The 27,466-nt window shown below is 48.2% G+C and overlaps 1 protein-coding gene and 2 long non-coding RNA genes across 3 annotated transcripts in view; all 3 read right to left on the bottom strand.

Annotated features, from left to right (window-relative positions):
• Nucleotides 1-26,369, bottom strand: part of LOC122383124 — a 32,188-nt gene extending 5,819 nt beyond the window's left edge. Inside the window, exons 1-2 of the mRNA XM_043369273.1 lie at nt 26,173-26,369; nt 21,078-21,193 (exon numbers count right to left, since the gene is read on the bottom strand). Coding sequence (XP_043225208.1) covers nt 21,078-21,166 — 89 coding nt within the window. The 5' untranslated portion in view covers nt 21,167-21,193; nt 26,173-26,369. The remainder of the gene's footprint in view (nt 1-21,077; nt 21,194-26,172) is intronic.
• On the bottom strand, nt 2,976-8,063 carry LOC122383126. The gene is made up of 2 exons (XR_006256785.1): nt 3,533-8,063; nt 2,976-3,286 (listed from the first exon to the last, which is right to left on the bottom strand). It is a non-coding gene; the product is annotated as an uncharacterized LOC122383126 (long non-coding RNA).
• On the bottom strand, nt 10,693-11,578 carry LOC122383125. Its single transcript, XR_006256784.1, has 2 exons — nt 11,250-11,578; nt 10,693-11,003 (listed from the first exon to the last, which is right to left on the bottom strand). It is a non-coding gene; the product is annotated as an uncharacterized LOC122383125 (long non-coding RNA).
• Nucleotides 26,370-27,466: the final 1,097 nt, after the last annotated feature.

Below are 27,466 nucleotides of genomic sequence, written 5' to 3'. Positions count from 1 at the left end.
CAACTGGCGACGAATGGCGGAGGCGGCGGAGCCTTCACATCTCGCACGAAGGCCACCCAGGCACTCATATTGGCTGGTGTTAATCATGCAAACAACAGAGATCGTCGTGATGTTCGATCGTTTCGCCATTACGAAACGTTTTCAATGATTTGATGGTTGGTATGACCCAAATGCAGCTGCAACATATGACTGGACACCGGCAGTGGCGGCGGATTCGATTTTGGCGTGGGGGGGGGGGGGCAAGATCCCAGTCGAGATGATGTCATAGGCGGATCCAGAAAGACGTTTCCGACACTGTAGGGGACATACCCCCCGAAAAAGTGTCCCAAATCCAAAAACTCCTTGGATTCCGATTCCTTACGGATCTACTGCTGAACAGTATAAAGCAAAAAAATAAAAAATCCTGATAAAAGTGTTATTATTAGGAAACATAACGTACGCTTTGTCTATTTCGGGCGATGCAGGGGCCAGGGGAGGGAGAGTAAATATTTGCTTTAAATGCCCGCTCCCTGGATCCGCCAGTGGACGATGTAACGCTTTTCGTATTGCTGTATTAGAAAAAAAGTTTCAATGGGAAAAGTTGTGCCATAACCCGATCCCATATTAGATGTTGAAGAACGGTTTCAAACCTTTTGAAGTAGGCGAGCGCTTTCCTTCAACATGAGGTAACTCGTTAGCATTTCCTCTGTTCATTTTACGTTCGATTTCCGTTTAACCTTCCTTTAAAAAGTATTTCTGAGACAGATATCAACTAGCTCACAGCGGGAGGAGACCGCTCAAACATTCAGAGACAGTCGGTCGCATCTAAACCTATTGGGACAGCGATCCGCCAGAAACCCTCCCCAAGGCAGTAGCTCGCCAACTAAGCCCACCGAGACGGGCTGTCTCGATGGGTTTATACAGTTAGCCTACAGCAAGGCTTAACTAAGGCCCAAATGCTCGTCAAGCTGGGAACGGAGGGCTGAGGTGAGGGAGCGTGGCGGTGGGCTGGGGTGAAGGAACGATGGACTGAAACGAGAATCCAGAAGCTCTGGGTAGGGCGTTTCTTTTAGGGTGCGCTGACTGCGGTAAGGTCCAAATTATCACACCAAATTTTGCCACGACATCTACCGATTCAGGCACTCGAGAATCAGCGGCCAGTGATATCTGCAAGAGCATTTCCAACCCAGATTCAGCCTGGTGTCAGGGTGCCTCAGGTGGCTTTAATTAAAGTTGCACATACCTCAGTGCAGCCAGTCTGTCGCCGAAACCATTCGGAACAGACTTCAACAAAAAGTGAGACAAGGTTAGTGCTATCGTTATAAAAGTGCCATTATAGCCTTGGGCCCCGTTGGCTTGACCCACCGGAAGGTGGTAGTTATCGGACGCTGCGGGGCATACTCATTTTTCCAAAATGCCTCAGATTTCGCTTTCGTGTTCATAGGCGGCGGAACGGGGAGGGCACCGGGGCACCGTGCCCCCCTTTGATTTTGGCATTTTAACGTTAGCGCTATGGGCGTTGCATGGAAAGAATGGAACCAAAAGTCGGCAGGCCCTTAATTGAAGGTGTTCCGCCGCTACTGTTCGTGTTTGATGCTCTTTATTCTATAGTCAGCCTTTAGACAGAGGGGGGCCCACTAATGATCAGTGCCCTAACCCTCAAAAGTTTCCAACACTAATTTTTACTTTTTTATAGTGAAAATTGAAATAAAGCGGATACTGAACTGTGAACATCCAGTTTTTACACTGGCCCCACACAAGCCTCCGAATGCCCAAAGCAGATCTCTGATGACTGGCCTTTGGGTGTCATACCATACCGTGCATTGGTCAATGTCGTCAATGTGTACGACCTCGGCGTTTACCATTTTATGCGCTGGAAACTGTTGCGCTCGAAGAAATCAGGGGAGTGGCTTATTATGAGCGCTCATCAGTCCTAACTACCCGCAAGCGAATGGCTAGCCATTCCGTCTCCGCTCGCTTGCGATTTGGCATTTATGTAGGTACAAAATAGAGGCAAACGACCACTGAAGGTATGAGTTGCGTCTCTTGCACACATCTATAAATCGAATCTGAAAAGACAAAAACAAAATGATATAAAGCGGAAATGGTTAGCATTTACACATATTCAAAAGGCACCGTTGGACATGCTGTAGGAGCGCATAGCTGCAATATCAGGTTATGGAAATTTTCCTCATGTTTAGGGCACAATATGGAGGGGCAAGAATATACGTTTGCCCCTCCTCCAAAAGTTTCTTAGGGAACGATGCCTCCTCTGCCACCCCGTATCCGTCGCTCCTGAAGCGGTCACTGAAGGCCTGGGTTTCCGCTGCGTCACGTTGACGCTTATAAAGCCTCCAAAACTAGGTTGAAGATAGGAAAACTTCAATTGAACGTGAACGCTTGCCATTTAACCCGCGCGGGGCTGGGGGGGGTAACTTTTACCCCCCTCGCGAATTTTTGCGATATCTCAAAAACGGCGGCGCGCAGCGCCGCCAAACTTTCAGTACCTTTTCTTACATCAATTTGACACCTTCCCTGAAAATTTGAGCGAAATCCGTCGGAAAATTTTTGAGAAATTGACGTTTTAGTGACGTCATGTTCGCCATTTTCGCCTCAAAAACGGCAAAAGTTCAAACGCCGCTAACATCTTCATTTTTAAAGGAATCAAGACGTAACAAAAAAGGTTATACGTAATTTTACTTTGTCTATCAAATGGCTATCTCGGTTTTTTGAAAATTTTGGATTTTGGCCTAAATTTTTTTTTCAAAAAACTGATTTTTTTGGGAAAATCATTGTAATTTGAAAGTTGTCCCTTTGTATATGCTGCTATGCTGCATTGCTGTCTTATCGCTAGATATGTCTAGGGGATTGTGTCCTTCACTATATTAATCTATGTGTTGTCTAGGGATATTAACTACTGCACTGAAAACAAGATCGATGTATGTGTGTGTTTCCTCTTCTTCTAACACTATCCATTCCACCAGCACACAGACATGAACAAAAAGTAGATATATTGAAATGAGCCGAAAGATGAGGTCGAAACCAAAATGTCAAAAGGAAGCGATCGAGTCATTAAACGAGACAAGGCCGAAAATCAGTCCTGCACGAATAGCCGTTGCATTAGCACAGGCTGATATCGAAGAAGACGGAAGAGTGTCGAAAGAAGACCGAAAATCAGTCCCACTCGAGTTGCTATCGCACTCGAGTATGCCGATATTGTAGAGGCCGGAAGAGTGCCGAAAGAACAGCCTGCTGCCGCCAAGCCGAGCCAATCGGCTCCCTGGTCAGCGTCATGATGGCGGGCAGGCTGAAACACAAACAGCGCAGTGAGACCGGACAACGGCGGTCAACGGTCACCAAAAAAAAGGGCGAAAGAGATAACCGAATGGGTAGCCGAAAGACAAAACAAACAGTTCAACCATATACCGAATAGTTCGGCAAGTTAAACGGACTTCCTAGAAGACGTCACGTCACCTTGTCCCCACAGCACAGCTCCAAGAGAGCTGGCTGGGGCAGACCGTCCGGTCTGAGTCATTCTTACGTAGGTACTTACTTGTGCATGTTGAGTGGAGTGTTGGAGAGTGGATGTTGTTGAGTGTGGTGTGGACTGTGTGAGTGTCGCTGCTGCGTCTGGCGCCCGTTTTATACCTCTCCGACAGTCGTTTGCCCTTGGTGTGTCGTCAACCCATTTTTCACGATCTAACCCTCGCCGAGTGTTTTTTTGGTGTGGGCGAACGGTGGAGGTCAGCGAGATAGGAGCCGAGCGAGCCGCCGCCGGTTGGGCGGCCTTGGCCTCCGGGCCGACTGACGGGGCGCTTCCCGTCGCTGGAAATAATGAGTGTCGCCGATTAGCCGCTCAGAGCAGATGGAAACGATATTTCTCACATCCCTCCCATTTTTATGGCGAACGAAGAACTGTAACCTTAGGGGGTGAACGGGTATACGTACGTAATAATAGACTTACAGTCTGACTGGGTCAAACCGAGTTTGACTTGTAGACAATGGCAAATGCGGCGTCTTTAACTGTTTTAACTGTTTTGTGCCTTTCGACAAATATGACAATAGTGCAAAATACATAATCACTTAATAGCTTGATAGATAAGATCACACGACTTTAGCTTCAGCTTTAGCATTGCACCGTGGTAGTGCTGCTGGATACAAAATCTTGGAGAAAGGCAATCACTGCACCTTTACATTTATATTATTCTGGGAACCACATCTCCTTGCTACTGACCTGTGGACTGTTTCTGGGATGGGAATTTCGTGGTTTACCGGAAACGATTTACAAAGGAGCATGTCGTCATTCGTGCAATGTAAAGGGTACGCTTGTTAACGATTCCCAATACGGGCTTCGACTTTAAAAACTCACGAGTGATAACGTGATGGGTCCATCCGTCTGCTTTATGGCCGCCACACCTGGAGGAGATAAGTTACAACCGACGGGCAAGTGATCGTTTGCCTCCGTTAGAACAGAAGGATGCGTTTCCGACTTCTGGCAGCACTCAGCATCGAGATGTTGGTCCTAAGGGCTCGGGTGAGGTGTTGAGGCTGAAGTCAATCTGACATGCCGAGAGATTGGTGGTGCTTGTAGACCTTTTGGTATCTCAGATACCTGTGTAGGACGCACTCTGCTGCTGGCTCCAATGACCTGAGGACATTGGGAGGGACCAGACGATGCGAGCATCGCAGCACACGAGCAGTTTGTCCTATTGTCTATGCCGGTTCTATGCCCGCGCATCTTTTGGTCTGCACAGATCCATGTCGCTGGATCTAGTTTCAAGGCAATGCACAAGATTGTTGCTTCACCACAACTTATACCTCGAGCACCAACTGACCCTTATCACGACCTTCATGCATACGCTGAAGCAGATTGTAGCAAACTCGTCTGCTTGACTTTAACAAGTGAGCACATGCCCGTTGGCTTTGATCTTTTGATCTCAAGGGTTGTTCTTACTTTTGTTCGTGACCCGACATCACCGTCGCTGGTCACTCACGAGACGGTGGCGCTCCATGCAGGGTTGGATAAATCCATCAGGACCTCCACTCGGCAGCGCGGTGTCTGTTGCAGACAATACAACGAAAGTCAACCACAGTAACTGGTACACCTTCCATTCAATATGACGTTGACCCTTCGTTCAGCTTTGGGATTGCCAAATGATTCACATGAGTGCTGAACGAGTTCACATAGGATTGCAGGTTCTAACTACATAGGCTTTCGGGTTCATATTTAAATCGTTCCACAGGAAAAGGTGTGGTCAGTTTGCACAGTTGATGCTACTCCAGAATCTTGCTATAAAACATTAACGTAAGTGTTACTCGAAAGTCGAGACAACGAAATCAATCCAATATTTCGTAAATTTTGCATTGTCCCTTACCGTTGCGGTTCTGCTCGGTTTAGCTTTACCGGCAAGACCTTCCCTCGGGACGTCTCGTGCCTCGTACCTGCGCTGAAATCGAAACCTTTCGGCTTCAGTCAGCTCACTTGGTAACTGCTGACGGCCGAATTACTATTTTTCTTTGCCTTGTTATCTCAACTGCAAGACCCACGCAGTAATTCACGATGAAGCAGGACATGAAGCATTTATGTCTATCTTCCTACTCTGGAGATGAGCCACGGGATGGACTCCTGAAGAGTTTTGCACTTGCTATGACTTGCAAAGTGCAGCTAAGCAAGGATTCGAGTCGTACTACCTCCTGCCATGGAATGGAGATAAAACGAGACGAAAACCACTTTCCGTCTTAAACACTATCTTTCCCTCTGCAGTCACCTGAAGTCTACTCACATTTCAACTGTTTGTCGGGTTTGCTGTTTTTGCAACATCTGTGCAACGAAGCACAGCAACCAAGTCACCTTTCTTATCGACGCTGCGGTCATCTTCTGAAACAAGTTAACGTCGATCGGTTTCGCTGCTTCTGCAACACCTGTGCAAACGAAGCAAAGCAACCGAGTCATCTTCCTAAGACACCTGTCTTATCGACACTGTGGTCAATTATCCGACACTGGTCAATTCCTGAAGTACCATTCCTAAAGTAATTATGGTGTTGGTCGGGTTTGCTGCTTCTGCAACACCTGTGCAATAAAACAAGCAGCCAATTAATCATCTAACCATCTAACCTTGAATGTGAATCATACCTTTCCGATCGACTGCTGCGACTACCTTCCAAAGTCATTAAGCTGTAAGTCGGGTTGCTGCTCCAGCAACTCCTGAGCAGTGCCAAACAAGTCAACCGAGTCATCCTATCTCGGATATAAAACAACCCACCTTCCTTATCGATGCTGCGGTCACCTCCTGAAGCAAGTAAATTGTTGGTCGGGTCCGCTGCTGGCCTCATCTCTCCTGTAGTCGCCGGAGTGTTCGACTCTTTATACTCCGGTAGCAGTGTATTTGCGGTGGGGTTTGCCGCCTTACACGCTCAAATGGTTCCGTTTTTCACATGCCAGGAACACCTCCTCAGCATGGATTGTCGCCTGTGCCAGTGACCTGCTGCTCCCGTCACTGCACGCCCAGCCCTTATGCCTAGAGCGTAAGCTGACCGAGAATTCCACCCATACCCGGCCGGTGTATGTTCGGTGGGCATGGACCCCCAGAGGACCACCCTCTGCCATGCTACTCACTCTGGTAGATAGGTGGGGCAGGCCCTATCACCAGTTCTCCTCAGCTCCTACGCGTCCGGGCCGCGACTGCCGTCCTGCTCCCCGCGAGCAGACGGTCCGGTGACGTCCTCCTCCAAGAGACGTCTGTAGGCTGCACGTCCTACCTAGCACTCGCCCTTCTCTCAGGGACGTAGGCAGACGGCACGACCTACTCAATAAACGGAAACCACATTTCTGGCCCAGCACATCACCCGCCAAATAACAAATGCGTTTATCATTCTGTCAAATACTTCCCAACTGGACGGGAGTATCACCAATGTTGACTGGGATTATCTTCACAAATCACAACCCTCAACTGACTGATGAGATGACTGTCTGTTTGAACCGAAGCAAAGTTAAAAGTATATTGCCGTCCAATGTTAACCAAAATAATGACTAATTAATACAAAATTTACCTATCAACTAGGGCAAAGGGTCTAACACAGAGAGAATTACTTCACCTGAATTCGACTTACCGGAAACCTGCCACATGCTCTGAAATATTGAAATTCCTGTGTAAGAACTGAATAGATGTAAACGACGTTGTACTCTCACAAATAAATGACATCTCAAACTGTGAAACATTGAACCGATCTTGTACACTGAACCTTGTCAACAACTCAGCCATAATGCAACTCTACCAGTGACCAACCAGTTAAAAACCCAAAAGAATAACTAATCATGTCAGCGAGGCATCAATCCACTCAGTCACAATGACACTTCGGACTGTGTCAGGGCCATGTAAGGTTATGTCAACGGACCTCTGACAACGAACCTCTGAACTCCGGAACCTTGATCATGGGATACTTCCGCGATCTTGAAAGCTGATCGAATGGTATATCCGGTTTGGCGATCAGATGATCGAACTCGCGTTGTTTTTATCTGTGGATAGTTATTGCCCCGAACCAGCTAGCTGACCACTGCGCTGCAATGCACCTGGTCACTGCAGACATCCTATGGCAACTACCCCAGAGTTCAATGACACCAAGTCGGTGTCATCAGAACGTCCAATGACAACGAAGTCAGAGTTAGCTACCTAATGCCAAGTCAGTAACGTCTGAGCGTAAAAATTCATGAAAAAATAAGAACACAAAGCCGATGTTATCAGATCAAACAGATGGACCAGCTCAATAACACCAAGTCGGCATTATATGAGCGCCTTACGGGCAACTTCTTGATAAAGTTCAATTATACCAAGTAAGTATCATCCGAACACATATTCAAGTCAAAGGAATCGAATGGATGTAATCCATAATAGAGCATATCTGGACATTCTTTTATACCATGAGTTAAATAGCCATTTGCTGTCATGCCAACGATGCGAACGAATTGATTTGCGAGGTATACGACCGAGTAGCGTATCGCCAGAAGGCAAAGTAAGTAGACCCACAGAAGTAAGCAAGACTAACCTGAATCAATTGAACTTCAAGAGATGGTGACCTCGACGGTGCGTCCGATGTAGGTTGCCCATGCAGCATGCGGACCAACAATCATGGGTGGAGAACCTGCCCCGGCCACCCCGGCCGTGGCCGGGGTAACTTTCAGCCGACCCCGGCGCGGCCGGGGTATCTTTTTCCACTTTTGTAAATCCTAAATCTGTCTCCATACGAAAAAAACTGCCATATATAAAAGCGTCTCTCATTATTCTTATTTACCTTGAAAAGTTCTTGAAAATTAACTTTATTTTCATTTTGGAGCTTCTATGTTTTTAAGTCTTTTCATCGCGGAGCCCGACATGTTTCATCAAACAGAAGTAAATCATATTTAAGGGCCGTTATCGTAAGATGGCACTGTAATGATATCAAAAGACAGGACGAGGGTAATATCAGTGAGATAGACGGACGAGCTGCTGGGGCTCAAGGCTCCCCCAACTTAACCCGCGCCAGGGTGGTGGCCTTATCGTAACACGTTGAGTCGAGAGGTGGGCTTTCCACGCTCCTTCTAACGCGGCCACTGGGCTACGAGGCGAGAAGCGGAACGACGTTTGAAAGAGCGACAAACGTGATCAGAGAAATCTGGTCATGTTTTAGGCAAGCTCAATAATAAAATCACCATAGATAATCAAAAGTCAAATTTCTCTTATTTTAGCGTTCTCCGACAACTTTTCTCACAGTTCATGAACATAACGGAGCTTAAACACTGCAAACAAAACATTCGATTAGGTACTCGTTTAAGGCTTGGTCGCGAATAATATTTCAGGTGCGAGCTCAAATCAATAAGAGGGTCAAAACGGTCAAATTTGACATTTTGTTTTGTGTGGGAAGGTTGCAACTTCCACGGAATAGGCTTTGCAAAGGGCATGCTGGCATTTTTAGCACGATCATCTAGCAAATTTGACCTGATGACCTGACCTACAGGGTGTTTCACTAAAAGTGTCAAAAAGTAAAAGGCCGTAATGCACATAATAACAATGTTTTCTATGGACATTTGCACATCATTCCATCCGCGATTGTTGGACATTTGAATATATAAAAATGATATCACCGTCACTCAAACCTACTCCACATATCCGCCGCTTCTTTTGATGCACCGTTTCGGCACGTGTCCGGAGGTGCCTCACAGCCCGTTTTCATCTTCAGCATCCAGACTGTCGGCAAAGCCTTGCATTGTGCTCTTCAGCTCCAAAAGTGATGCGACTTAAGTCTTCCTCAGCTCTGCGAGAGCTACTGACCAAAACCAGAAGGCTAGCGGTGACAGATCGGGGCCTCGCGCTGGCCAGGGGCGGGCGGTGAGGCAGCTGATTATTCGGCCCGGGAACGGAACTTCTGGTCCAGCCAGTTCTTGGTGGCTACAGCCGTTACAGTGGTTGTTTCTGATAAATTGGGGGCTTGGCTATTTCTGATGTTGAAATAAGCTGCTTGTTATCTTAAAAGGCCCTAAAAAAGACCCTGACCTTTTCAACGATTTCCGCCGGGAGGTGGGGGCGACCCGCCTTTTTTTGTACTGGAACCGGCATCAAAGGAACCCTTTCAAACCTCTCAAGAAGCCCTTTGAAACTTTTATAATCTGGGTCGTAGCGAGGTGAGAGAGTGAAACGTTTCCTGAAAAGTCGGCGTGCGGTTTCAATGTTTCTGATAGCACCAAATGTAAGTGTAATCCACCGCTCCTGTTGCCGCGTGTAAATAACCTGTTCGTGTTCTGTATAAGGAAAAAAACGACTAGTAACTTTGGCCTCCTGCCCTCCCTCCGTATGAGTGTAAAATATATCTTAAGTGGCCAAAGCATAAATGTCCAAGAATTTGCAACGAAGCCACGTGCGCAACCACGTGCTTTGCATAATTTATATATCTTTAATAAGCATTTACTTTTTGACATTTTTAGTGAAACACCCTGTAGCACTAGGTGACATGCGTCCGAAATTTTAAGGCGTGTTGCAAAATTGTTGTTACAATTACGAAATCTTCCGCACCTGCGTGCAGCAGTCTTCCCTAAAAACGTACAAACGGCAGACATCCATTATTCTATGCCACAGAATAGGGGTTTGTTGATAACCGTTGACAAATATTTGAGCATCATCGTCTTTCTGACTTTCGGTCGCCGGCCGGGGTAACTTTTTCAAACATTCTCCACCCGTGCCAACAATTGGCCTGGCGAACCTAGTAGAGTCTGGAACTCGAGCCATTCGCCATCAAATAAAGGTAACTGGAACTGGAAATACACAAATTTGACCAGTCAATTCATGTTTCACGAACACGGTGAAACGGAAAGTTTACGAACCACGAGCAGCAAGCTACACCAACGAAGATCCACGAATCATTCTGGAACAACAAAGAACCTGAAAACTTTACAAGCAAGAACATGCAATGAATCAACGGCATATACAATCAGGGTCCTGTTCGAGCAGAACAGAGTTTGATATCCCGGCTGAGCCCCCAATGTATTTTGAAAGTTGTCCCTTTGTATATGCTGCTATGCTGCATTGCTGTCTTATCGCTAGATATGTCTAGGGGATTGTGTCCTTCACTATATTAATCTATGTGTTGTCTAGGGATATTAACTACTGCACTGAAAACAAGATCGATGTATGTGTGTGTTTCCTCTTCTTCTAACACTATCCATTCCACCAGCACACAGACATGAACAAAAAGTAGATATATTGAAATGAGCCGAAAGATGAGGTCGAAACCAAAATGTCAAAAGGAAGCGATCGAGTCATTAAACGAGACAAGGCCGAAAATCAGTCCTGCACGAATAGCCGTTGCATTAGCACAGGCTGATATCGAAGAAGACGGAAGAGTGTCGAAAGAAGACCGAAAATCAGTCCCACTCGAGTTGCTATCGCACTCGAGTATGCCGATATTGTAGAGGCCGGAAGAGTGCCGAAAGAACAGCCTGCTGCCGCCAAGCCGAGCCAATCGGCTCCCTGGTCAGCGTCATGATGGCGGGCAGGCTGAAACACAAACAGCGCAGTGAGACCGGACAACGGCGGTCAACGGTCACCAAAAAAAAGGGCGAAAGAGATAACCGAATGGGTAGCCGAAAGACAAAACAAACAGTTCAACCATATACCGAATAGTTCGGCAAGTTAAACGGACTTCCTAGAAGACGTCACGTCACCTTGTCCCCACAGCACAGCTCCAAGAGAGCTGGCTGGGGCAGACCGTCCGGTCTGAGTCATTCTTACGTAGGTACTTACTTGTGCATGTTGAGTGGAGTGTTGGAGAGTGGATGTTGTTGAGTGTGGTGTGGACTGTGTGAGTGTCGCTGCTGCGTCTGGCGCCCGTTTTATACCTCTCCGACAGTCGTTTGCCCTTGGTGTGTCGTCAACCCATTTTTCACGATCTAACCCTCGCCGAGTGTTTTTTTGGTGTGGGCGAACGGTGGAGGTCAGCGAGATAGGAGCCGAGCGAGCCGCCGCCGGTTGGGCGGCCTTGGCCTCCGGGCCGACTGACGGGGCGCTTCCCGTCGCTGGAAATAATGAGTGTCGCCGATTAGCCGCTCAGAGCAGATGGAAACGATATTTCTCACATCATTATAAAATCCAAAATTTTGAGTCTATCGAAAAAACCGGAATATATGTCAGAGAAGTCGTCTATGTACACCTACATACCAAATTTTAGAAGAATCGGTTCAAAAATGTGGGAGTTATTCAAAATTTTATGACGTCACGACACACATTTTTTTTAAATGACTTTTGGAAGTTCTAGACCTCGTACGGAAACAAAAATAGCACCATTCGATTCGCCGTGAAAAACTGCATCAGATAGACACCTTTTTAGGCCTTAACAACCAACTTCAAAATTTGACCTCACTTGACCTGACCTTGACCTGACCTCGACCTGAAATTCATCCAGAGGTGGTCCATATCACTAATTGAGTGTGCCTATTGAATTCTATGAGTAAAATGACCCATAAAACATGTGTCGCACATGCCCTTTTCTATATTTTGTTTTTGATGACCTGACCTGACCTGACCTGACCTTGACCTTGACCTCTGAATGATATTGTATGCAACTAATATTGTCTTGGTAGCCTAAGAACACGTTTTTGGCGATCAGTCTCAGTCCATGACTCCATTCTTCGGCAACTACGGTGCAAGGCCGATACTGTAGAAACTTGCAATTTGTACCCTTGACCTGACCTTGACCTTGACCTCAAACTTTAAATTAAGTACATGTTTTTAGTAGTTCGTGATGAGAGCTTTCGATTGGCGTTTGAATTTTCCAAATCGGACCATTAGTTCGGGAGATAACAGGGGGGGGGGGGTGGGTAAAATTTACCCCCCCCCCCAGCCCCGCGCGTTCGGCTGGAGACCCCAGCCCCGCGCGGGTTAAGAAAGGCAACGTATGATAAAGTTATGGGCATCTGGTTACATCTTCAGATGATCGAACAGAATAATCAGGTACATGGTTTCTTGTCTAAGCTTTGTCACAAATTATGGGGGGGGGGGGCAAAAAGATACTTTTGCCCCCCCCCACGAGTTTGCCAGAGGGGGCAGCTGCCCCCCTGCCCCCCCCCCCCCCGAATCCGCCGCCCCTGGACACCGGGGAAAGAAAATACGGAAGGCCGCCTTTCTCGTAGTTCAAACATTCAAGGGGTACACCCATTGTTTTCAGTTTTGTTTCTGTGCGCTTGTGCAAAGAAGTATAGGCTTCTTTGCGTACGTTCCAACTTCGGACTCTAAATTCTGGACTGCAGGAATTCGCCGATCGGAAAGTAGGTGTCTAAAGAGCAGGTCCAACGCAACAAGATCTGACGATCTGTTTAGCGGGGCTCTGTCCTTGTGAATCGTTCCATTCAAAATGTTCTGGACAAGCTTATGTCAAAATGCATTGCATCCACAGTTCAGCAATGTTAATTGTTAAACACAATACAATATAAGCATCTTCATTACAAATGCAGTCGATGTCGACACAGGAGCACAAGCACATCTCCTTCGCTATCACGATCTATTAGCGCGAGCGGCGATCTGCAGCATCAGCTACGAAGATCGCGCTGCTGTGCCAACTCGTCACAAGGCCGGGCTGGTGATATTGATAGACTGTTGCGCAATCAATGATCAGGTAGCTGTGCTAAATCAAGAGATCACCTTAGGGAACTGCAGTTTGGAGCTTGCAAGTCGCATGCACGCCTATTCAGATGCTTCTGCGATCCTTTATCACGATGCTAGGACGTCATCCAAGCTCTCATCATCGCTCATTAGGGCTGATAGTGACCTCAGAAGGCAACATTAGCCCATATCGACTGACGAACATCACCTCTGTCATGGTCGCTGCTCTGTTCACCGGGGCGTGTACATCCTACTGTATGCCGTATATCGTTTGGCAAGGCGGGAGACCACCGGCGCGAAGGACATCAGCAGCCAGCGGGGGTGCGGGATGGTGCAGGTGACCAATGATGGCTCATCTGTTCTGAGCTAACTAGAACAGCGTGCGACTAGCCGGGACCAGTTTTACAGGATCGGATTCGGGATCGCCCTGTAATGTCACCCGGCGTGCGGTCCTTTAATTAAGCTGTTACCTAATGTTACCTATCGTTAACAGATCTGTAACTGCCCTGTAATGTCACCCGGCGTACGGCCCTTCAGGCTGTTACCTAATGTTACCTATCGTTAACAGATCTGTAACTGCCCTGTAATGTCACCCGGCCCGGTCCTTGAGGCTGTTACATATCGTTAACAGGTCTGGGGTCGGTTAATTAGGACATGTGTCAAAACTCGGTAGCTGAAATTGCATGAAGACGGTATTTTGGTACGTAATGAGATGGAATGTTTTTGCACGTTGAGGTTTCGATGAAAATGTGCAAAAACGACAGTTGAGTTGTAGGTACTCGGGAATCGCAACAATTAGAACTAGAAGGTAGGTACATATTTTTGGGTGATAAGTTTCCAGTTCATGATGCAGTCTATTGTTAGCTCTTCGCTTCTAATGCCCCCGAGTGATCATGCATTTGTTGATCCCATTGTAAATATGCGCGTCAACAAACAAAGCCCTCGGCACAGCGAGGATCCGTGACTACGTCCGCCTAGTAACAGGGCAGCCCCCTCCCTCGCCCCCCCCCCCCGTGGTCTCTGCTCCGGCTGCGTCTGCGTCCCCGGTGTTTTTGCTGCAGTTGCGAGGCAAATCTCTGGCCCAGAGTCCAAAACATAAACAGAGGATGACGCGTCCCCCGTCTTTGATGCTTTCCACAGAGCGGCAGGGACGGACGGGCGGTACACTCACAGCGCCGCCGGCCAGCGCCCGCAGCTGGTTACCAGGCGAACTGGGGCCCTTTCACCACACCGAGGCGGCCCTCGGGGGGTGACGGTCTGTTTTGACCACGCTGCTCCATATACACGATACCGCCATTCCGTGGTTTCCCCACAAAAGTGTATCGCGATCACGGCCGACCAAATACTACTGGCATGTGACGGTGCGATCGCATGTCGTCGGCGATGTGTTGTTTGATTCACTATCTACCGGGGTACGAAGGCAGCTCTACCGAGCGAAACACAACGGTATCGGAGCTATATCCTGGACGGCTCGGGTCCCAGGGTCCACCGACACACGGCAAACATTATAAACTCAAGACAGCGTGCATGGAATTGGACACTTGGACAGCCCCCGGGCTGGCCGTTTGACCACCCGAACAAAAGCGTCGCGCTGATTCGGAGCTCAGCTGCAGCAGCTGGTGACATAACCAAGATGAATTGCTGATCTCTGATTTCTTGTGAAATGCGATCCATTGGCAAAAACAAGCTAATAATTCCGACCAGTCGCAACTCGCAATTGTGGTATCAATAGCAATTAGATCTTGCGATTCAGGGCACATGTACCGTCGTGTTAGCCCATTTCTCTAGCCACTCGTGTTTTGCTCCAAGTGTCGTTTATAAGGATCAGCTCTATCTGACCCGCACCGCGCACTGGCCAGTCACACAGCCCCCGCCTGCACGCTTCCCTTGCTCCTGCCGACGGCACCCACTATCCATCCAATTCCACGGCGCGGCGCGGCCTTCCGGTTTCGCGTGCCGCCGTCGCCGCGTCCCGTCCGTATTCCTCTGTATCCAGGTGATCGGAGCGACATGGCGTGCCTCAGTGGGACAGCCGGCCCACCCCGGTAGCAGCCGGCGGGACACGTGTGTATCCGACAGTCCGCCGCAGATTGCAGCCGCCGACCGACCCGGCAGTCCACGTCCTGATCATATAACGGAGCCGAGACCGTGCAGGAAAGTCGCCTCCCAACACCGGAATGCCTATCAGCTTCGACCGTTATAAATAACTCATTGACGTAATTAGGCCTTAGCTCTGCACGTCAAATTGCAAAAGTGGGCATTATTGCTTGCATTTTGCATATGCCATAGCCAAATACCCAACAGTCGGTCTATATCGGACACTTGCCCTTCAGTCAAAGACCATACAATTTGGCAAAGGTCGTTGACTAAAATTACCCCCCCCCCCCCCTCAGCAAAAAATTGATGACAGCAGCATTCAACAAGTATCACAGCGTCATGACATGCTGGGCAGCTGAAGCCTACCGCACCTTTTGTGACGCTTAGCAAAGCCGGCCGTCCTATATCTGTGTAATACTAAACGCCCGTGGGATAGGAAGACACTGCGCCGGCGGCTAAACGATAGCCAACACGAGTCCAGACACAAGTCAAAGACAGGCAGGCTTTACATTAGCCAAACGCCGGCCCTGCCTTGCATGACTTCTATACTCAAAGCTATTATTGTCCGGAGCTTTAGGTTATGAATTCAGAGACATAACCTGCCTGACTTGTTTTTCCGATTGCAATCTCTCCGTATCCGCATTTGACCGGCAGCAACAAACAGAAGCGACCGTCACGGCGCACGTCACGGTGGGTATATCGCTGTGTGACGTCAAGGGCGTCACGGTAGCGGTAGAAAACCGGGTGAAAACGGTCTGGAGCGGATCGTCTGCCGTCAGCGGAGCTCGGCGGCGTCATTAGGGCCGCCTGGAGCCGGGCGAGCGTGACCCGGTGCGCCAGCAGTTGCGTGATTCCCCGCTCCGGTGACGCTCAGAAGAGAGGAATGCAGCGCGCGCATAGGGGAGAGCTCATGCACGGCCCAGTCACGGGGAGAGTGAGACAGGGGTACTGCTCAGTGTATCCCGCTGCTTTCGCTGCATGCTGCCGCCTTAATCAAGGTCGGTGCAGAAGGAGACAGCATAATATGATGGTGCGGCAAAACTGATAGCTCCCACCTCTTATCCCATCGATCCTCTGGGTAGTCACTGGATATATCAGCTGAGCTGAGCGGCTGGCCGGTCCCGGCGGAGGACTGCAAGTGCTGAGCGGTAATTGGCGAGCCCCGGCGCGGCGGCGCGGGGAGTCACGCCTCGCAGGCCGACCGGTGCCGTAAGGAGCAGGGGCCACAGTGGAGCTGCTGGTTAATTAGCGGGCTCCCAGGACAGGGCCAGTGACCCCGCCCCGCTCCCCCTGCAGACCGCCGCTGCAAATATGCGCCGGTACAGGACGTGCCGTTATCCAGACATGGTCAGAATGATATGTAACTGATAGAAAGAATCTATGATATGTTCTGTTCGAATTCATCATGCTTCTATCTATGTAACCTTGGTTACTGATGTCAGCCAACCATGCCATGGAGCTGAATGTGCAGGAAAGTCCGCTACCCGACCGGCGGCTTCACATTTACATACGGTCGCCGAGCAGGCTCCCGAGGTCCGCAAGGTGGTGGAAATCAGACGGATATTTGTGGCAAGGAAACAGTTTATTCTCAGCTGCTCAGCATGGACGTGACAGAATGAAAATAACGTCAGATATCCTTCATATCAAGTCGACTTTCCTTCTTTTTGCATGCTTACAACACAGCGGCTACTAGCTGCAGTTCGTGCATATACGAAAGCGGAAAGTCTAGTTATAAGAAAATGGTGGCCTGCTGTTGGGAAAAACATGACGTCGACTAAGTTGCACTGGCAACACGAACTTTGTGAGTGCTATAAAAATGAATTTTGCAAAAATATTGAAGCACCTATTGGACAATGAAAATCAATGCAAGCTTCATAAGCCGTGAAAACTATTGAGTGGAGATCTAAAGCCGAGTGATGAACCGAGTGAATGAATGTATATCCAACTTATACAGTATTTTCACTTAAAAGTGGCAAAACGGGTACCTCCTTTTTTAGGAATTAAGTGTTAACACATGTCCATAGCGCAAAGTGGAGCCCCTCGAGTTTGTGGGAGCATTTGACCGTGTGGATGACATCACCGCGTGCCCGGCGGAGTCTCCTCATCGGTGACTGATGGCGATCATGAAACCGCGGTGCCACAGTAAAACAATTACGCCGCTATTTACGACAATAACGCGGAGAACAATGGCCGTTGATGGGTGGCCGGCTGTGTGTCCTCAGACCGCGACAGGCTCGTGCGGAGCGGTCGACGGCCGGTGGAGGAGCGGCGGTGGTCCCTCCCCCACAGTCAGCAGCGCACGACCATCCCGACGGTAATGACATCTTGCCGCTCCCCGCTAGGATATCGCACCTCCAGTGGCGGACCCGCGGGCACCTCCTCCTCCCCCTGAGGATACTTTACGCCTCCACCAAGGATGCTTCCCATCCTTATCGTCACCGAAGCGGAGCGGATGGTCCACCCCTCCCCTGAGCGCGGCGCCTGCCGGCGGAGGACGCGCCATGACCTCACAGCAGCCCCGCATTCTGGACCGAGGTCAGCGGGACGGACAGCGATCGGAGAATACTGAGAAATGACTCACGTCCGGTGCTACCGTACTGCCAGCCTGCCGTCCTCGGCGGTGAAGGAGGACCGGTACGGGACCTATGGGGATTCAGTGCCAAAGGATTGCTTATGATTAGCTCCCTATGGCCATCGGCGTTGATGCGCGAGCTCGAAGCTTATCTTCAGCAGGGAGGGGACTACACGTGTCGCACATATGTAGGCGAGGAGGGTTTTCAGACTTTTCATATAGTGCCTATAGTTTGTCAATATATAGTTTAACGAGTTGCCCTATGGTGACACAGCATCGTGCACGCATGTTTTTATAAGAGAAGTGCACATTGTACAACAAAACATCAGAATATGAGTCATCCATCGAATCGCGAGAGCACTTGATATAGGAAGCAGCACTGCGGGTGGATGCCAAACGACTGGGCAACTGACATACGAATAAACCAAATCGAAGTTCGAAATATTGACAAATCCGTCACGAAGCTAACAGAACTTATAAGATATTCCTAGAGAGCCATTGTGTCGCGCAAAACTACATAGAATTTCGAATGACACTGTGCGATCCGTTTCCTGAATAACATCTTATATCATAACGTCAAGTATGGCAAATCGTCTCCCATGCTACCTCAAGTGCATGTAATTAAATATCGGGCCTCCAAGGCTCGAGACACACCTGTGTCACAATGTCTGAGGTATCTCATTAACACTGCCCGTCCTTAGCTCAGTTAGCCGGGTAATGACAGTCTCCGAGCCAAGGATGGACCACGGCCTCAGTGAAAGGACGGCGGACACGCCAGGAGGCGACAAAAACGATTATAACTGCGTCTGGGCAGCAATGTTCCCTACCCTTCCGACCTTGGTTCCCTCATTAATAGCTATTTAACTCCATCGCTGGTCGCTGTCCACCGCGGCCGCTTTCCCAAATACCGCTTCATACCTCACTAGCGTCATCGCGTGACGGGTAATCAGCGTAATTAGCGTAGCGCGGAACTGCCGCCGGGCACAGACAGCCACAGTCTCTTCGACAACAGATGACGTCAGGCGGGGACACGGCTGTTTTTTTAGCTATGCGGTTGAACACAGCTGATGAACACGGCAGTGCAGATGAATCCGGGTATCATGGATCCAGGCGCACAATTATTGAACTTAAATCACATTATTGATCTTTCAAAGGTATTCCTTGGTAATTGGTAATTGGTATGCCAATAGGCATAAACTTTTAGTTTTGTCTCTGCTTACCGCCTGAGCCTCATTATTTTCAAGCCCTGTTCCCGCAATTTTAGTGGGTCTCATTAAGGTATCATGAGCTGGTAGAAAATAAGTGTTTTGGCAAAAAGCAGACTTTTGGATTGGAACGAATCCCATAACGCGCTGACGGATGAAATTATGCAGCGGAAGGACCCATGGTTCCCTGGTTCGCGGTAAGAACTCACTGGGAAGAGACGTCGCTATCCAGTATCCACCATGACCACGCTCCCTGCAGCTCCCTGGTCAGTCCCGAGCGGTACAGGTACGGCCGGCGCGGCGGGTCAAGGCGGATCCGTGCCCGTGTCCGCGCCAGGGCCGCCGGGTCCGGACAGGACACCGTGTCCGGTGTCCGCCGTCCGCCCGGTGATGGCGGGTATAGGGTGGGCTGTTGGGAAACAGGCGACGGATGACGCAATGGGCCGACTCAGGAGGCAGGGTCGAACGGTGCCCCGTTAGTCAAGAGATGTCCCCTGTCCTTCACATGGAGGGGTGTGGTGTCAGCGGGGCCAAATTGCCCATCGTCGGCGGACAAAGTCCATTTGCTCCGACTTGTAATCCATAAACCATAGTCCCATAAATGCAGTACCTATGCCTCAGACTGTCTAGTTTTTCGTCCTTTGGCGGCTCGGTTCAGGAATCACTCGGCACGTCGTTTACGGCCGTCTTCAAAGCGTGGCCTTGTGTCCGCCGTGACGCCGTCCACGGTGACATTAGCTGGCCGTGTTTTTCTATGTCTTACAATACGAGTCGTGACCATGTGCGGTTAGGTTACGTGCGAAGAATGTTTTCGACACGACTGGTTTCAGTGGCGCTGGGAGGCATGGTCTGCTTTTATGATTTATGGAGTATCTCTGGGCCTGCTATCAGCGTGAGGCGGGACAGGAATGGATTGGACCGGTGCCGATCGGGGACAATACGCAACTCTGACGGACTCCTGTTGGGAATTAGATGAAAATCGACCGGCGATAGTCGCCTTTGTTCTATTTCTTCAGCCGTACATCACCGTTCTGTGTTTCTTAACCGGTTTATTAGCTCAATATGGCGTTCTTTAATTCTTTATTCTTCATTAGCCGCCCTTTATCCATACATCCACACTCACTTTGGTCATTTGCTTTTTGCTTTTGGGTACTGATAGGTGTCCAAGCTTGACGTGTCCACTGTCCAGGTTAGCTGGCTGACCTGTCCAATGTCGTATCTAGACACGGACAGGCGACAGCTCTGTTGATTCCTTGAACTCGGAGAGACAGCTCTGCTTGTTCGCTTTAGGCTCTACTTGGTATTTTACCTCCTCATAGACTTCTAAGCCGTAGCTTATCATTGGTATGAACACCAAAGATGTGAATAAATGTAGGTCGAAGCGATCGTCACCTTCCCCGAGGCGCTGAGCGGGACTCCGTTCAGGTCTTCACTGTCAATGCGGTGATGTCTGATGAATGAACCTCTACCGAGCCCGTCATCACTGAGTGCTGCGGGATCTATTGTGAGGCGGAGTCGACATCCCATTTCAGAACTCACACATCTCAGAGCCGAGGTCGTCTGAAGACAGCCATCGGGAATCGGGATGACTTCCTTTCACCGCTCGTCTCTTAAATGACATGGTTTGCGGGTCTTTTAATCAGCATATTGGGTACGCCGGATTGTTGAAGCATTTTTCGTTAGGTATGTTACACGCACGCCCCTTTGAAACCGCTGATATTATCATGATAATTTCTTGCAAAATCAGCTAAATGAGGGAAATGCACAATAAATATCTAGCAAGATAGACCACACGGAAAGACGTCAATGCCACATTGAAGCAAAACAGGCGCATTCATTCATCAAATGTTGATCACGCCGCAATTTTATTCGTCGTGTAATGTAGTTGCACATTGCAAATGAAGCTCCAACTCGCTGAATCAGGAACTAACAAACTATAGATCAAATTGTTCCGAGGATGCAGCCGTTTCAGGTCCCCACCTCGCCCACGGCGTCAGTCAGTGACCCCAGTTCCGGCCGGCGGGCGCCGCGCCGGGTAACGGCGGAGGCGGTCCATGCACAGACGCCGTATACGCCTTCCGGTGGGGACTGGGGGCTCACCTGTATAGACCGTAGCAGGCCAGACTCCACACTACCAGCAGCACGAACTGGCGGCGCAGCAGCTTGGCCGACGGCAGACAGAGGGCCATCGCTGCGGCGGGCAGAGAGACGCGGACCTGGCACAGAGATAGTTGGTCACCAGAGAGACAGACAAACAGACAGCCAGTCAGACTGACAGACAGACAAACAGACCAGACAGACAAACACATAGATAGACAAACAGACTGTCAGACAGATAGACAACATGAACAGACAGACAGGCAGACAAACACATAGATAGACAGACAGACTGTCAGACAGATAGATAGACAGATTGACAGACAAACAGACCAGACAGACAAACACATAGATACAGACATACAGACTGTCAGACAGACAGACAGACATACATACAGACAGACAGACAGACAGACAGACAGACAGACAGACAGACAGACAGTCAGACAGACAGACAGACAGACAGACAGACAGACAAACTGATTGTCAAACAGTCAGACAGACGTGCGCTTAATCTGGGCGTGGGAGGATCATGACAGACTGGACATGAACCAGCATTTGCAAACGCTGATTTGGGTGATCAGGAAATAGCTTGCTTGGTGAGAAACAGATCTGTGAATTCTGATTTTGTTAGCTGGAACACATGACAGCGAAAATCTTAAAGAGGTTCCTAACGTTTCCGCATTCGTTCAGGTACTCAGGTACTTCGAGGTACTAAGAATTGTTTAGTATCGTCACTGGCTTGTGCCGGGTTGTTGCTCTGATGTGCAATCAATCGAGCAATCCTTCATCAAGATTTAGCTGATCTTTCGTGTATTAGCAATGTGGACATTGTATGCAATGTTATCAATGTTGTCCATGCTGATGGCATGGACTTAATCACGACTTTGCAAGTCGTAATTATCAAACAATTGTAGCTCTTGCGTCTCAACCAGCCAATCATCCGTGCCCCTCTGATCAGCTGAGCTCCCCGTGCCCCTCTGATCAGCTGATCGTCTCACGCAGCTCAGCCGGCGGTCACGCCTCTGTTAGCGGGTACCGGCGGTGTCGCGGTCGGTCGGTCGGTCGGTCGGCCGTGTATCACTCGGGTGGCGTGTGTCTGCCCTGAGCTGCACACTGCACAGTGCACACTGCAGACCCAGCCGTCCTGAACATGGTGCCGGTACTCCGGTATCTCGTGCACGCCATTTCGAGTGACTGGCGCGGGCCCAATAACGGCTCCTGTGCACAGCGAACGGGAGAGCTCGCTCTCTCCCGTATACGGCAGTGCACGAGCTCGTTGACTGTGTCACTAGTAAAGCAGAACCAGAAACCGCCACCGTTAGGCTACCTGCGCGAAATTAGTGCCATGTGACAATTTGAGTTGAGAGGGTTTCGCATAAATCATGGTAAAGTTCCCGGTGAAGTGCACTAAAAACGATCTGTAACCTAATAATATTCATGATCTATCGGCGTTTTAATGGGAACGTCGACATATTACGTTGCTATTGAACAATACGGTCGTCGATCACGTTTTTGTTTTTGTAATTGAAAATAACGCGTTTTTCCTCGAGTCGTGAGCTTCAGATATTGTCAGCTTTCACATATTTGGACAATTTACCTAATAAACAAAACAAATAAGAACACATTGGACTCGGAAGCCCTAAATCCGATGCTAGGAGGAACGTTAGGGAAAAAGCATCCCTTCTTAGTTCCTATGCCAACTAAGAGTGGCTTAGCTGGCCATCTGTTTAAGTCCAGTAAAAATTGCCTTTAACTAGCCAACTAAGCCATCGTATTCCTGAAACTCTTTTATGTGATTAAAGATATGCAATCATCGTTAACGTGCCCTTAAATCCAATGTCACAAGAGTGCGTGACCAAGCCGAACAAACGCAGGGTAATTAAAATACTATATTCATCAATAGAGAACTCAGTGTCCTCTTTCTAGTAACCTCAATTTATATCTTCTCCTAATTTATTTGTATGGGAACTGCAATAAGAAAAAGAAAATGCAGAAAATTGCGGGCCATTATCAATGCTGGAAATCTGATGGATACTGGAACTGATGTGACTTTAATTTCAAGAACTTGGCGTATCACTGTATCAGCATATAAACGAATAGGGATACAGCTCTCATACCGGGGCACGGATGTAGTGTAATTGTGATACCGGAACAAGGCACACGCTGCCAGCTGGGGCATTCCACGTCAAATCAAACACCGAAATCCGTCATCCCCTTCGATTTTTCTGAAAATTTGTAGGCAGACTGGGCATGGTTCAAAACTGAGTTACGTATAATATTTTCGAAATTTGATAACGTATCGCTGAGATACAGGTCATCGAATATAGCGAAAAATGCCACACATCAATTTTTTAAATGGCTATAACTCTGGTTCCTTTTCTGGTATCAAAATGATATTAACAAGGTCTTATAGGTAATTGATAAGGCTTTGATTTTAATTATAAAATTAAATTGAAGTGACCTTGAAATACTTTTGACCTTGAATTAAAACAGAAAAATTTAAATAGCAAAAAACACGTCACCTTCGATTTGGCTAATTTTTACATATTATGTCCGTCACAATGTTCCTAACCATCTGTGAAAGAATTGGAGTGGGCCATTCATAACTTTCGCGGCAAACGCCGTTTTCATGCATCAACATCACGCAACCGCGCGTGACCTTGAAAGACAGAGTCAAGACATGCTTGCTTGTGTACACTTTCTGAAATGAATAATTGCTGATTAGTGATATCCCAAACTCTGCGAGCATGGAAATGCATAGTCATCGTAGTCAAGCATTCACGTTCCATAGTAAAAGTGTCTCAGGCAAACGGTATTTTGCGGTGAAATTTGAGCCGTGTGGAAATGCATCATGAAGTAAATTCAACGAAAACATTATCACGCAACGATATCTTCACGTCTTTTGATCTTCACTATACGAAAGAACATACATTTTTTAGTATGTATGGGGAATTTCTAGTTAATCCAATAATAAATATGGCAGTTAAAGGCCTGCTAAAAACATGTCGCCGGCTGCAAGGCGGGCTCGGCCGATGCGGGAAACGCAGCAATCACAATTTTGTGTTTACACGTTCATATTTCAATTGTTTACCAACTGATTTTCAAACTTCTTTCACCATAAGATTGCCTGTACATTTCTTAGTCTTCTCACAAAATTGGACGCGAATCGAACGTAATCAGCGGTAGGGAGCGCGATGTAAAGACGGAACCGTTCCGTTCCGTCCCGGCACAGTCTACAATTCAGGCGGCGCGTAGCGGTCGGCGCCGGCTGCCGAGTCGCCGCGTCGCTGCGGCGACAGGATGTTCACTTTACACCGCTATTACTAGAACAGTTGTGAACCGATTTTCTTATTGCTTGCACGATGAGATGTCCAATTCAATTCTTGACAGGTAGCCATAATTAATTTCGCATTAATCTCATGAGATATTGGCGAAAAACAGGAGGGGTGGGCGAAATTCGCTCTTCCTCCTCCACTGCGCGTGCTAACATACGTTTGCATATGTGCAATTTTCTTCAAAACTTATGAATGGCCCACTCTAATTTTTTCACAGGTTGTTATGAATATGGTAGGCAATACAATATATGAAAATGAGCCAAATCGAAGGTGACGTGTTTTTTGCTATTTCGATATTTGTACTTAAGAACAGAGTTAAGCAAATTTCAAGGTCATATATTTAAGTAGGTGCAATTCTAAACAAATGCTTAAGAAATTACCTAAACAGTAAGGGTTATTTCATTCAAATCAAACAAGTACAACCAAAGTTATGGTCGTTCAAAATATAAAGATGCAACATTTTGTAAAAATTTGATGCCCTATATCTAGAAGACCTGTGGTCAGAATGTGCAAAAAACATCAATGTAATGTCCGGGGCCACACAGGAACTCGCTCACAAATTTATAATGAAATCGCTGATGGTAAGGTGCAAAACAGCCGATTTTTGTTCCATTTGACGTGGAATGCCCCAGCTATAAGGCGGGCGGGAGAAGCGGTGGCGGGCGGGAGAAACGGTGGCGGGCGGGAAGAACGGTGTGCGGAATACGGGATCGACAACAAACGCGGCACAAGCACGCAAAACACCTCACGACCATTCCAAACAAACCAGTCATCCGCTTTTGGTAAATGTGGCGAAAAATGGTCTTTGTGATGGGATTATTGTTATGTTTTGTGACTCTGCACTTACATATGGAATTTGGAAATAGCTCCTGCCTTGAACAATAATTGAATTAGGCACATAACAGCGAAACTCAGGAGCTCTATCGACTCAATTCGCTTATATCAAGTGCTGTTTTCCTAGACGTTTTGGTAACGTCTTTGATGAAAGGTAATCTCTTCATTTATCACCGGATCAAGTACTCGAAATATTTATTGCTCAAGCTGTAAAAGTACCTAAAGAATGACAGATGATACTGCATTTCTCCCTTATAGTTATAAGGGCAATTGGATTCTGCTGCAGTGCTTACCTACCACTCAGATCGAGTTCGACTTGAGCAAAGGCGTGACATTAATTCGGAACATTCAACGACTCTAGCAAATACTCTCGTTAACCAGAAAACATCCTTTCACTTTACGTTACCTCACAAAGTTAAAAACAGCTTAATTAAAAAAGATGTCCAATGATGCAATGATGCAGCTTTTGCTCGATTTACCGGCTAAGTCAAAAATCGACTCGAGTGAGGGCATTTTTCTTAAATGTCAATCATAGGCTGTGCTGGTTATGTATTTTTTGCTACACGCTGATGTCCTCAAAATATTTTGATATTTTATGTTTTTATTTTCATTTTGCTAATCATTGACTAAAATTGTTAAGCTTACCTATTTTTCGGTTCTTATGGATAGCTAATAAAAATTTACAATATAAACAATTTTCACTTCACCCTTAGTATGTAACTCTTTGCCCGTGCCCGATTTCCTTATGCTGATTTTAGTACTCCCTAGTTTGCGTATATGAATACATAGGTTAGTCATGCAATTGGTTGGAAACATTGTGCGTACCTATACTACACAAAACAAGCACTGCCAATACAATTGAAGCATAAATTAGAATAACTCCGCTAGAAAAAAGTCTAGTAGACCCAAACCTCCGGCATTCTTACCTGTTGCGGAGACTACAATCCAAGCACAAGCCGCTAACTTCTTGTATCGAGAACGTCTGTAGGGTGCGGGCGCCTTCCTCACAGTGTCACCGTGCAACCCATGCAATCTCCACACGAGCTGTCACGTGCGGACTGGCCAGGCTCGCCCGCTGCCTACCTCGCTCAGGAGTCGAGCCCGCTCGACTGACTGCCTCCGCGGCCCGTCCGCGCACCGTCTGCCGACGTACGCTTCTGTGACGTCACTGACTGACCGGGACACGGCGTCACGGTCAAGGTCGTCTTATGGGGCGGTGAGAGTGGTCCAGACCGACTATACCAGTCGTGAAGGGCAGGGGTAGGCGGACGAGACGGACAGGCGAGGTGACATTGACGGTATGGGCATGAGGGAGGACGGATGACAGGTAATGCGTACGAGACAGGACGCAGGACGCGGAATGACGGCATGGAACGGGAGGGACGGAACAGGACCGGACGGGAGGGGTGGAACAGGGACGGGACGGGAGGGTGGAACAGGACGGGACGGGAGGGACGGGACAGGACGGGACGGACGAACAGGGTGAACGACTAGACGGAGAGACGTGTCGCGGACGGGCGGATAGGCACACAGACGGATGGTATACACTACAGTAGTGATGTCAATTACGGAAAATCGGAATACCGATACCAAACCAAAAACCAACCAAAACCACGGGAAAATACCGAAACCAAACCAACTTGGGAAACTGAGGGAAATACCAACTACCGATTTATTAGCCTCCTATACATTAGCGAGGGCTTATGATACCAACAAAATACCAAACAAATTACGATTGAAATACCAAATACCAAGTTGGTATCGGTTTGGTATCGGTATACCAAAAAGTTGGTATCCGATTGACATCTCTACACTACAGTCACAGGTAGACGGGACGAGGTAGGAGACAGAGACGAGATGGGAGGGCGGGACGGTATACTGAAGGAAGGGATGATACTGGAGGAAGGGACGATACTGGAGACAGGGACGATATACTGGAGGAAGGGACGGGACGGGAGGAAGGGACGAGACGGGAGGAAGGGACGAGACTGGAGGAAGGGACGAGGTAGGAGACAGGGACGAGACGGGAGGACGGGACGAGACGGGAGGGCGGGAGGAGACGGGAGGCAGGGACGAGGTAGGAGGAAGGGACGAGACGGGAGGCAGGGATGGGAAAATAACTAGCCGAATGAAGCGGGCTAGGAAGGACAGCTGGGAAAATTGAGCTGGAATCGACCTGCGACCGTATAGTCATGATAGCTGGACAACAAACATTCCAAT

This window comes from Amphibalanus amphitrite, unplaced genomic scaffold (genome assembly GCF_019059575.1).
Source record: "Amphibalanus amphitrite isolate SeventyFive unplaced genomic scaffold, NRLGWU_Aamphi_draft 000155F_arrow, whole genome shotgun sequence".
Taxonomy (NCBI): Eukaryota; Metazoa; Arthropoda; class Thecostraca; order Balanomorpha; family Balanidae; genus Amphibalanus; species Amphibalanus amphitrite.
This window is presented reverse-complemented; position numbering and strand designations above follow the sequence as displayed.